At 38.6% G+C, this 13489-nt stretch overlaps 1 protein-coding gene across 1 annotated transcript in view; it reads left to right on the forward strand.

The window, feature by feature from the left end:
- NOX3 (NADPH oxidase 3) overlaps positions 1-13489 on the forward strand; it is a 234125-nt gene that overhangs the window by 186957 nt on the left and 33679 nt on the right. Inside the window, exons 10-11 of the mRNA XM_049764743.1 lie at positions 7511-7603; positions 10703-10956. Coding sequence (XP_049620700.1) covers positions 7511-7603; positions 10703-10956 — 347 coding nt within the window. The remainder of the gene's footprint in view (positions 1-7510; positions 7604-10702; positions 10957-13489) is intronic.

Raw genomic sequence — 13489 nt, forward strand, 5'->3', positions numbered from 1 at the left:
GGCAGCACAGACTGTAGCCCCTTTCCCCCACATATATCACTCCTTGCATCAACTCCAGACTTCTGATTGGCTTAATTCAGTCCTGATCCACAGAATATCTGCTCTCCCTGCATCAAAGCAGCACCTAACTGAGCAAAGACATAGCACAGAAATTAAGCCATTTGCTTGCATGTGGTGGACCTGGTTCTACCCACAGCACCACCTAATGTTCCCTCAAGCACCACCAGGAGTCATCCCTGAGCACATAACCAAGAGTAAGTCTGAGCAGCCTAGTGCTTCCAAAAATAATCAAAATAATTATAATAACTACAAAAGCAGCACCTTTTTTATCTTATCCAGTTACATTAATAAAAATAAGACTCTCACTTTTTTCATTACTAGAGTATGGTATTAATTTGAAAGGGGAAACTGAAACTGAAGGTTAACTCAGCAAGTATTTTCCAAGTGGCCTTTATTACAGATTTGATATTAAATAAGAAGCAAATTTTTGCCCCTGGAAATCTTATTGTCTAGTTAAAAGATGCCATTCATAAACATACACATAAAATAAAAGTAAAGGCGTCATGTTTTTAGTCTCTTGGAGGAATAAAAAACCTGAATTGAATATGGAAAAAAACAAGTTTCATTACTGTTGCTTTTAAATCAACATCATTTTATTTCTATCATAAAAACACGCTCTGTACTATGACTTTCTGAGTTATTTTGGAGAGTAGAAAAATAAAGCTAAGAATTCAGAAAATTTTTTAAATTAAACTTTTTAAAAATTTACAGAGTATTTTTATTTTATTTTCTTGAAAGCGTTGTTATCTACAGAGTCCTTCGCAGTTGAATTTCAGATATACAGTGAATCAGGACCACTCCTATCACCTGTGCTGACTTCCAATGTTCCCAGAGTGCATCCTATACCACCAGCCTTTGCCCTCTGGCCTGCCAGTAGAGCAGGCCTGTTTTAAGTTTAGATTGTTAAAGTTTAGGTATCTTGATTATATTTTTTTGACTTGGGCTTGAATATTTAGTTCTGTTCTTTTTTCCTCCACTAATGTATTGGACACCACTTGGCCCCTGGCCCCCATCCTTTTTTTTCTTAATTTTATAGACATTATGTACTTTACAGACAGACATTAGACAGACATGTCTATGTCTATAGGTGGCCAACACATACACTTGTGCACACACAAAAACAATGAAGATTGATTCATAGATTATAGTTGAAAAACAAACCCATTTGGCATGGATCAGAATGCTTAAAAAATTATAAAGCAGGGGCTGAAGTGGTGGTGCAAGCAGTAAGGTGTCTGTCTTGCCCTCACTAGCCTAGGACGAACTGCAGTTTGATTCCCTGGCGTCCCATATGGTCCCCCAAGCCAGGAGCGATTTCTGAGCACATAGATCGTTGTAACCCCTGAGTGTCACCAGGTGTGACCCAAAAAAACAAACAACAACAACAACAAAAATATATATATATATATAAAGCAGGCAAGTCAGTTGAAAAGGTTTTCTGTTTCCTAGGCAAATCATCATTGGTGAGAGTAAACTTTACTGAAGACAAGATTCCTGAGTAAGATTGTGCATAGAGCATTATTAAAACAATCATAATTTTCCAGTCCAAAATACTAAGCAATAAGGTAATGAGCACTATAAAAGGTGTCTACACCATGAAGTATCATCTAACTGGTCTTGAGCATCCAGGTTCCTTTCCTAAAAGCAAACTGGAATCATAGTATTATGATATAACAGTATACTAGTTTGAATTAAAAATAAATTGCAATAACATAATAAATGAGCACTGTGAATCTATGGCAATCAGTTGCCTATTCCAACATTATGTGTAGACATAAACATAGATCATATTAGCAGGCATAATCAAATGAAAAATGGAAGGATTAGATATTTGTCAAGATATTAATGAGACTGTATTTGGAGGCTAATATAATATAGCACTATAATGCAAACCTAAGGTAACCAACTTATATTTTCAAGTACAACTGTGAACAAAAAGATTTAAGATTTATTATAGATAAATTATTTTGTTTTTAATATCTTTATTTAAACATCTTGATTACAAACATGATTATGGTTGGGTTTCAGTCATGTAAAGAACAGCCCCCTTCACCAGTGCAACATTCCCATCACCAATGTCCCAAAACTCCCTCCTCCCCATCCCACCCCCGCCTGTCTAGAGACAGGCTTTCTACTTCCCTCGTTCATTCTCATGTTAGGACATTTCTCAATGTAGTTATTTCTCTAACTACACTCATCACTCTGTGGTGAGCTTCATGAAGTGAGCTGGAACTTCCAGCCCTTCTCTCATAGCCAGACTCTGGAAACAACCAAGATGCCCTTCAACATATGAATGGCTAAAGAAACTGTGGTACATATACATAATGGGATAAGCAGTCAGGAGAGATGAAGTCATAAAATTTTTCCATACATGGATGTACATGGAATCTATTATTCTGAGTAAAATAAGTCAGAGGGAGAGAGAAAGACACTAAAAATGCTTATGGTGAACACTATAGTGGGAGTCCACAGCTTCCAAACACATTCTGCACTTGTGGATAAAAAAAGTGCATATTCTGCATTTGTAGTGGATAAAAATATTAGAACATTATTATAGACATCTATGAAGAAAAGTTGATTGAAAACCTGCTCAATCTAATCAGCTGTATTCATTGCTGGAGGTCTCTTTGAAGTATAGAAGAGAATATAAGCATTAGTGCTTCTTATCTTCCACTCAGTTTCTTCCAATCCCCTCATTATATTTCAGGGCCAATAGTGTTCAAGATAACTACTATGTGTTTCTCATGCAATTATTCTAAATACCAAACATAAGAGATATCATTCTGTATCTATCCTTTTTATTTTGGCTTACTTCATTTAACATAATAACTTCTAGTTCCATCCATGTTGCTGTGAATTGCATAATTACATCATTTCTTACAGCTATGTAGTATTCCATTGTATATATGTACCCCATTGCCATGATCCATTTGTCTGTTCTTGGACATCTAGGTTGATTTTAAATCTTAGATATTGTACTGAGTGCTGCAATATATAGTGGTGTACATACATCCTTTTGTATGAATGTTTTCTGTCTTGGGCTTAGATACCAAAAGTGGGGTTTCTGGGTCATATAACAGCTCAATTTTGAGTTTACTGAGGACCCTCCCTACTGTTATCCATAGGAGTTGGACTTGGCAGTATTCCCACCAGCAGTGGAGGAGAGTTTCTTTTTCACCACATCCCTGCCAACAAAAATTGTACCCAATTTTTTTGATATGTGCCATTTTCAATGGTGTAAGTTGATATCTCATTGTGTCTCAATTTGGATTTCTCTAATGATGAGGAACATGTTTTTATTGTGTCTGCTGGCCATCTGTTAGTCTTCCACAGAGAAAGCCTGTTCATTTCTTCATTCCAATTTTGATGTGGTTTTTAGGTTTTGTGGAGTTAATGTTTGTGAGTACTCCGTTTACTCTAGATATCAATCTTTTATCTATGTTGAGTGCAATTTTTTTCTCCCATTTATTTAGCTGCCTTCAAATTTTAGCATGTGCTTCTTTTGCCATACAGAAACTTTTTTTGTTTGATATCATCTAAGATTTCTCTGAGGTCTAAGTTTTTCTCAAAGAACTTTAAGAATTCAAGTCTGGGGCCGGAGAGATAGCATGGAAGTAAGGCCTTCTGCCTTTCATGCAGAAGGTCATCTGTTCGAATCCCGGTGTCCCATATGGTCTCCCGGGCCTGCCAGGAGCGATTTCTCTCATAGAGCCAGGAGTAAGCCCTGAGCAATGCCAGGTGTGACCCAAAAACAAAAAAAAAAAAAAAAAAAAAAAGAATTCAGGTCTAATCTTAAGGTCTTTAATCCACTTTGAATTGACTTCTGTGTAAGGTGTGAGATTTGGATCAATCTTTAATTTTTTACATGTGGTTATCCAATTGTTCCAACACCATTTGTTGAAGAAATTGTCTTTGTTCCATTTCAAATTCTTTCTTTAAATTTTTTTCTTCAAATTTTTTCTTCAAATTTTAAGCACCAGGATTACATACATTATTGTAGTTGGGTTTAAGTCTTAAAAAGAACACTTCCCTTCAGTAGTGCAAACTTAACACCACCAATGCCCCCTTCTCCTTCTTTCCGCACCCCCACTTTCCCACCCTCTGCCTGTATTTGAGACAGACATTCTACTTCTCTCACTCGTGGTAGTTAGTGTAGTCATCTTTCTAACTAAACTCACCACTCTATATGATGAGCTTCACATCAAGAGCTAGTCCTTCTTGCCCTCATCTCTGTTATCTCTGGGCATTATTACAATAATGTCTTTTGTTTTTCTTAAAACCCATAGATAAGGGGCAGGAGCAATAGCGCAGCAGTAGGGCCATTGACTTGCACACCGCTGATACAGGACGGACCTCCGTTCGATCCAAATGGTCTCCCAGCCAGGAGCGATTTCTGAGCAAATAGCCAGGAGTAAAGTCTCCCTCAAAAAAAAACATAGATAGGTAAAACTATTCTGTGTCTATCTCTCTCCTTCTGACTTATTTCCTCAGTATAATAGATTACATGTACATCCATGTATAGGAAAATTTCATGACTCTATCTTTCCTGACAGCTCATATTTCATAGTGTTTATGTACCAAAGTTTCTTTAGCCATTCATCTTGTTATCAGGACCAAAACCATAAGATTATAGAACAACACATAGATATAATACTTTATTACATTGAGACTAAACGCATCTTCAAGTAGGAACAGCGCTCTCCAAACAAGTGGAAGTAGATATAAACTGATGGGACTATATTAAACTGAGAAGAGTCTGCACCTCAAAGGAAATAGTGCCTAGGATACAAAAGCCATTCACAGAATGGGAGAACGATTCACCCAATACCCATCAGATAAGGGGCAAATATAAAAAAATATACAAAGTACTGACAGAACTTAACAAGAAAAAAAATACTTATCTATTCTTACAAAGCAAAGTTTCCCATCAAAGACCCCAAACCCATTGACCATGTTCTTGCGTTTGAATTGTGTGGCTCTTCCATATTCCTCAAACTCTCTGACATTTCCCAACTGCTGAATTGGTCAGTTCAATATGCCTCAAAAGCCATGTAATCTGCCCAAATATTATATATATAATATGACTAAAACTAAAATATTTAAGGAATTGAAGGGAACTTCAATTGATCATTCCTTCCAACTTTTCTATTTTACAAAATAGAACATTTAAGCACTAAAGGTTGTTTCTAAAAAGGACAAGGTCAAGGACAATAAACCCAGAATCAGAACACAGATCTTCCAAGACAAGCACAGGAAGTATGGGGTGTGGCTTCTTCTGTGCTGCTAAAATAATCCTTTACATACTCATTTCTGACTATACCTCTCTCTCTCTCTCTCTCTCTCTCTCTCTCTCTCTCTCTCTCTCTCTCTCTCTCTCTCTCTCTCTCAACTTCCAGTGCTCCTGGAATTTTTTTCTGCTGGAGCAATTTGTAAACTCAAGTAGAGATAGAGCCAAGGATTAATTGCTTACGTACTCTATCCTAACTAAACATACAGTGAAAAAGAATCCAATCTATTTTATAAGTATGGAAAATTTAGAGACCCAAACTGATTGTTTGCCACCCAAATTAAGTGTTTGATATCTAAAATTATCTTAAATGGGAAAAGAGACTGTCAGAATCTATCTACAGACTCTTTGAGGTTTTCTGCAAATAGATCTCTAAGCTTTTATAAAAAGAATTGCATTGTTGCTCTCATATCTGTAAATACTCAAGCCCAATTTCCAAATCCTTTCTGATTTGTTTATGCAAAAGCTTTTCTTCTTCCTGTGGTCCAACCCCAGCCTTCCAGTCTGTCCTTCTACTTCTACCTCTACCTTTACTCTACTTACCTCCCAGCATTTGTGGAATAAAGAATTGACTCTCTTTGCTATTCTGAGCACGTTGCTAAACCCCAATAAGGCAGACAATATGAGTGGGTCAAACTGCTTTTTGTTGTCTGCATGAATCAAGCCTTTCTTCTGGCAAACAAGAGACTCCCAGGGGAAAGGACAGGGTTGCTGTAGGTGAGAAGGGGAGCTGTACACACACTGATTCAGAAGTAAACAGAAAAGAAATGGAAAACATACTGAGAGCAGAAGTAAAAGCAGTGCAAGGGACCCAAGAGAGAAGAAGAGAGAACAGATTGTTGCAGAAGGTTTGATGAGTGAGGAAGACACAGGGGAGGACTAAGTGAAGTCCAACTTCCAAAGTAGGAGCCCCTTTTATTCCTGTTCCTTAGATATGAACAATAAGTTAGAAGAGTCAAGAGGAACTTAGCTAAACTAGGAAAAAGTGTCACTTTCCTGTTCTGACTTCCTGTAATCTCCCTGTCTCTTTGTACCATTTCCAGATCATCAGCTTTCATGTTGGATTTGAACTAGCTTTGCAAAAACCTTCTCATTGTCAACGAGTCCTATAGGTCACCTTGCTCTAGGTGTGGGCTCCAGTGTCAGGGGTGGACAGAAAGAAGGGTAAGGGCATGATATGCAGAGGACCCAAAAGGAGCACAGGGTTTATCCATGTTCATCTTTTTTGATACTCTTTGCTGCCTATATGACCCTCAATGGTTTGTCTGTTCTTGCTGACTGAGACTTAGTTTCCCTTTATGTGAAATAAAGAGAATACCTATGTCCTGTAGGATAGTTTAGTACCTGACCTAGAAGAGGTTTTCAACACTATGGTGGTTCCATCTTGCCCTTTAAGAAGAAAAAGGATACCTTATAATCTACTCTTCACTACAACAAAAATAACCTGAACATAAACTGAGTCTCACAGATAACTTATATTCAGAAGATGTAGCCCAGAGTATGGTTTATTAAGAAGTGTACTCTATGGTGTAGTTCTTCTTATTGAAGCCTAAAAATATCCCTTAAAAAGTTGTGAAACTAAATTGCATGTTTTATTCTAAAGACCACCAAGTTATTACACTAGTAACTAACACTAGTAAGTGTGGATATGTGTCTGGAGATAGGAATGGAGGTTAAGGGAGGTGTTTCTTCTTCTCCAAGTTGTGTCTCTCAAAAATGACTGTTGAAGATGGTTCTGTTTGGGATTTTTAACATTTCCTATGTCCTGTGTTGTCTCAATAACTGTAGATTTAGAAGCCCTTGGGTTGGGCTGAGTTTGGGAATATGTGTGGCCCTATGATATGTAACATAAACATCACTCCACTGACTTAGTTCTTTGCAAATAATTCAATGATTTCTAGCTACATAAAGGCCTCATTGATTGCAGAAGCATAAAAACCAATACGGAAGAGTTTACTCTCTTAAATTAACTTATAGAATTCAGAAAATTAATTAAATGTTATAGTATGTAATTGAAAAAAAAAGATATCTTTGTTGTTGAAAACTAGCCCAAAGTTTAAAGAAAATGTCTAAACTGCATCATGTTCCATATTTTTTTACCCCAATGGGAAATATTCAGATTCTATGTTCATGTCCTTCTTTTTTCTCTCCTTCTCTCTGCAGACTTGGAAATGGGTGTTGGGCCCAGTGGTCTTGTATGCCTGTGAAAGAATAATTAGGTTCTGGCGATTTCGACAAGAAGTTATCATTATCAAGGTATGTATGTAGCTTTATGTCTGAATAAAAGCTTGAATGCAGATGAGAATTTTTTATTGCCATTTTTATTACAGAACTCTCTGTAATTTAGAGGCTCATCTTCTGTTCTAATAATTGCTTGTATCCGCACATCTTTCAGCATGACTAATTTTTCTGAAGACAGGGATGAGGGCTGCAAACTGGCATGTAGAATTCTAAAAAGGGTTATTGCTCAGCACTGAACAGGCTGTGTGTGTCATGTTTCGAGTCTTGTTTGAAGGAGAAAGGAACCAGAAATGAAACAGGCTGTTATGTGGGTCACAGTGACCTCCAATTTCATATCCTTCACCACATAATGACAGAGATTTTGAAAATAGAGAAATAATATGCCTGCATTTTTTAGAACACACACACACACACACACACACACACACACACACACACTAGAACTGCTGAGAAAATAGAGAAAGAGTCAAACTCAGAAAGCAGCCAGTGTGCAAAGCACTTTCCTTGCATTTGGACTACCTGATTTCATCCCCTGGCACTGCTTAGGAGTCCCCTGAGAACTCCCAGGATGATCCCAGAGTGCATAGCAATAGGAAGCCTAGAGCACAATTGGATTTTACCCTAGCCCCTCCCCCTAATTAAAAGACACTCATAGTCAGACTTAAGAAGGTACTGGGTTCAAAAAGTAGAAGACGGTTAAGTCAGGAGCTCCCCATTAAGTGACAAGCATTTTGTGGGGTGTTTTCCAGCCCTGCTGTGTCCTTCCTCAAAACTCTCCAACTTTTACTTAATGTTGAAGGAGGATAAGAGCAATTAAACAATAAGAGGTATCTAAGTGGCTGAAATATTTACCAAATAGACCCCAATTAAGTGTCTTTAGTGACAAAAAATGTCTGCTGACCAAGGCACATTGCCAATAAAATAAGAATAAAATACTCAATCTCCGAACTCTTGTTCTGGAAGCATATAGCCAGACATTGCACCATTTTTCTGTTGAAAGCTGGTTTCTACATTGCTGATTTTAAGTTAAGCCTCAAAAGATATCAAGATATTTTTGATATCCAAAACCAGATATTCAAACTTCTACCCTCCTAAAGCTGTTACTAAGGAGACGATTTCACAGCCAATTCACAGCAAGTATGAGCATGGAGACAAGAAACAAAAACTAATGATTAAAATGCTGTGAAATCCCCATTTGAATGGGAAATACAGTCTCGGGATCAAGGCAGTAGATTTTGTTCATTATATCTCATCCCTTGAAAGAAGTCAGGAAGGCCCAGAGAATTTCTTTCATAAAATGAGAACCCTATGAAGAGAAATGAATTCCTTTCCTTGCCTACCTGGCATATTATATTGCTCCCCTAAAAGCAAGAGGGTCCTTTGCTGGAAACTTCTGTATGTCTCAAACTTGGAACCTAGGCAGGATACAGGAGAAGAGATGAAAACAAAACCAAGGAGGCCTGAGAGTTAGCATGGAGGTAGGCTGCTATCCTTGCATGCAGAAGGACGGTGGTTTGAATCCCGGCATCCCATTTGGTCCCCAGAGTCTGCTAGGAGCGAATTCTGAGTATAGAACCAGGAGGAACCCCTGAGCGCTGCTGGGTATGACCCAAAAACTAAAAAAAAAAAAAGAAAGAAAGAAAGAAAGAGAAGAAAAGAAAGAAGAAAGAAAGAAAGAAAGAAAGAAAGAAAGAAAAGAAAGAAAGAAAGAAAGAAAGAAAAGAAAGAAAGAAAGAAAGAAAGAAAGAAAGAAAGAAAGAAAAGAAAGAAAGAAAGAAAGAAAGAAAGAAAGAAAGAAAGAAAGAAAGAAAGAAAGAAAGAAAGAAAGAAAGAAAGAAAGAAAGAAAGAAAGAAAGAAAGAAAGAAAGAAAGAAAGAAAGAAAGAAAGAAAAGAAAAGAAAACCAAACATTTAAAAGCCTAATTCACTGTCATGGTATGCCTAAAAAAAAAAAAAAAACAATGAAAAATTTGTAATTCAGGATGGTCTCAATAAAAAAAATTTTTTTAAAGCAGGCTTCAAGATTGGTTTCCCAATCCAAAGTGCCCAAGAAGATATAGTATTATTAGCTACAGTTTCTAAAAGGGGATAAAAAAAAGTGCAGGGGACAGAAGCAGAAAGTGGAGTAGAAGGGAAACTGGAGACATTGTCGAGGGAAATGGACACTAATGAAGGGATCAATGTTGCAACCTAAAATACCATCAGAAATTAACTTCCTAAGTGAAGCACTAGACTAAAATATCATCAGAAATAACTTTGTAATTCATGATAACTTAATAAAAATTAAAGATGGGTTTCTGGGTTTGGAGTGGTGGCGCAAGTGGTAAGGTATCTGCCTTGCCCACGCTAGCCTAGGATGGACCATGGTTCTATCCCCTGGCGTCCCATTTGGTCCCCCAAGCCAGGGGTGATTTCTGAGCACATAGCCAGGAGTAACCACTGGGCATCACCAGGTGTGGCCCAAAAACAAACAAAAAAATGATTTCCACCAGAGATGGAAAGAGATTTAGTGCACTGAAATAAAGAATAAACATACAATACATTATTTTATTGTCCCAAGGGTCTGCCTCACTGGGTAGCTACTCACTCAAAGCCTGACCACATGGAACATAGAAGCGCATGGCAGGGATCTTCGTACTCTTATGTACCTCTCCCAACTTCAGAATGAGCATCAGAAGAAGAAATATGTCCTGCTGGAATGCCCAACCAAACTCTGAAAAGCATAACACAGACTTCCAGTAACTCTGAGCAGACAGTTTACATAATTTAGACTTCCAGAACACTGGTTTTACATTTTTGTTCCTCTTATTTTTGCTTTGTTTTGTTTTTCCTGCATTAAAAAAAAATCACTAGTTGGAATATCAGCTCTTTCACCATCAGTGCTGATCTGGTCGAACTTAATCCAAAACTTTACATTTGCAAATGAATCTCTAGGCGTTTCTTAGCTAGGTTCTGATTCTTTGGGAAGTTAATGGAGGGGCCATTTTAATGCCAAGACACTGAACTTTGGTGGTGTGAATGTTTGATTGATCTGGTTATTTGTAAAAATCGTTGATAGTTTGGCTCTTGGGCATCCTACCTGAGTGCCAAGCAAGGCTCTCTGGCTCTGATATAGGTGCTGAGCCACCCATGTGGTGTCCTGGAACTTCACATGAGGAAGAAAAATTTCCACATGGCACCAGGCCAGTACATCCTGCTCCAGTGCCCAGACATCTCTGCACTAGAGTGGCACCCCTTTACCCTCACCTCAGCGCCCCACGAAGACTTCTTTAGTGTGCACATCCGAGCAGTGGGAGACTGGACAGAAGCTCTGTGTCAGGCCTTTGGGGTGGGGATTCAGATTCTTCAGAATCCCTGGAGTCTGCCAAGGTGAGAGTCCACATCTTGTATACATATAAAAGATATGATTATGGGGCCAGAGAGCTAGTACAGTGGGCAGGTTACTTGCTTTACATGTGGCTGGCCCAGGTTTAATTCCCAGGTTTAAGTGGTCCCCTGAGCCTCCCAGGAATGATCCCTGAGGACTTCGCAAGTGTCAGTCAGTCCTGAGTACCATTAGCTGTGACCCCAAATAAAAAATAAACAGTAATGATAGTGTTATCAAGTAAACAAATAAATTTATTTATACAAATAAGCTCTAAATGTATATCTGAAGCAGGCAACAATCTGGGGGGAAAGGGCTGTTTTGCTTTCTCATCTTTAAAACACCCCTTTGGTTAATTCCATGCACCCAACAAGAGACACTGACCTGTGTGACCTTTTTTGTTTGCTGTTTCTCTGCTACCTAGCGCCATTCATTGTTTGTCTGGGTTTTCTAAGAATACTTCAGCCTCGAAATAACCCAGCAGGTCCCAGATATTGGGGAAGAGGTAAATAATTCCAGTTCATAATAGACAAAGCAAGCTGTGGTTCAGCTCAGAGCCCATGTTTTGTGCCCCTGATCTTTTCAGCCCTGCACATGTGAATGCAACAAGGATTAATGAAGCACCACTCTGTGCCAGGAATACAGAGATGGGGACTCATCAGTTTCATTCTCTAGGACTTTCAGGAGGTCTCGGGGAACTGACCTCAACATGCAAGCAAATAATTTCATTTTGCTATGAGGGAGATGTTTGTGCAAAGGCTATGGACCTGAGTAGAGACACCAAGAGTATTCATTAACAAGGCACCAATATAGATTGGTGATATGTTTAAAACAACAGAAATTCATTCTCTCACAGTGCTGGAGACTGCAAGTCTGAAATCTGGGCATTACAAGCCACTGTCCTTTCTGATAATTACAGAGAAGAATCTTCCCAAGCCTTTTCCAAGTCTCCAGGGCTGGCCAGTAGTCCATGCTTGCTACATGAGCATTCCCATTTCTGCCTGTGTTCTGCAGAGTGTTTTTTCTCTGCGGGAGTGTCAGTGTCTCTCTGTTCCTATAGACCCTTCTCTTTTTTGTTGTGTTTTATTGGTGGGGATGCCACACCAGGCAGTGAACAGCGGTTATTCCTGGCTCTGTACTAGGGAATCACTCCTGACAATGTTCAGAGGACCATGGATTGAACCCAGTTAGGACCTATTTAAGGCAAATACCCTCCTCTATGATTCCTTCTTATAAAGATCCAGCCCTAGAGTTTCGCCTAATTTCTATATATATGGATCTTCCCCCTGATAATGGCACCTACAGTGGCTAAGTAACTTAAGGTCAAATGGGTTAGAACTTTCAATGTCTCAGCTGGGAGACATAAGTCAATATGCAAGCACATCCTGTTCAGAAAAGATAGAGCACAGGAGAGAAGTAACTATGTAAATGAACATCTTTGGCTCCTTTTGGTCAACAGAGGTTTAAGGGATCTCTCTCTTACTGTATACAATTACCCAATCCAAAGTCAATATTTGAGCCTTAAGAAAAATAAGACACACACAATCACACCAACACATACATACAAAAGCAGCTGTTGGAGGAAAAATGTTGAATTGACTTTTGACATAGTTTGACATAATACCCCACAGGTTAGCATTTAAGGATACACATCTGAGACTTACATAGTTGTATAATGCAATGCTACTTCAACAAAAAAAGACAATTTAATATCCAAATGATGTACCTAAAGATTCCCTCTTCTACCATCCTTGAAGGGTTGAAGGAACTGCAAAACAGTGGCTAGCCACTGTCAAAAAAAATTGGTGCCTGATGAGTAGTTATATAAGTAGTTATATATAGTTATATAAGCAGACAGTAAATTTTTGATAAAGGAATGAGAAATACTGGAGCTGATATAGATGCTTTAGCTCTTTACTATTTAGTGATAGCCATTTGGTCATGGCCAAAACAGTGTCTTATTCCATGTTGTTTCCTACTATGGGGCTCTGAACTGAGACTATGTCATACTGATCTAGGTAGTGCTTAGTGGGGTGGAAGAACCATGTGACTTCATGTCAAACATGGGTCGGGAAGAATGTTTGAGTACAAAACAAGCCTCAGGGGCAGGGCCTGCTCAGATCATGCCCAATTAAGACAACAGAACTTTACTCTAAGAGGTTTTTAATCATGGAAAAAAAGCAATTCAATGTTTCAGAATGTAGAGAAAATGATTCTGATCAGAAGTGAAAGTCTGTAGGCAAACATGATCTTATACACGTACCCTGGGTCCTTCCTTCCCTTGACATTGGCTGAAGATAGTTATCTTTAATCTACATTCCATGCTGGCTAATGCCCAGGATGGGTAGTTTTCAGTCTACACACCCACCAGACTTGGCCTTCACAAACCAATCGAATCTTGTAGCCACCCAAGTAGACACCCTGAAAGGCTCTCCAAAGTCCATAAAATTTCTATTCAGAGACTGTGAAAGACTTCTGTTCCTGGTCTGTGAATTTGTGGTTGTGGAGGAGACTGGTTTCTTTTGACCCTGCCTCCAT

Source organism: Suncus etruscus, chromosome 18 (genome assembly GCF_024139225.1).
Source record: "Suncus etruscus isolate mSunEtr1 chromosome 18, mSunEtr1.pri.cur, whole genome shotgun sequence".
Classification (NCBI taxonomy): domain Eukaryota; kingdom Metazoa; phylum Chordata; class Mammalia; order Eulipotyphla; family Soricidae; genus Suncus; species Suncus etruscus.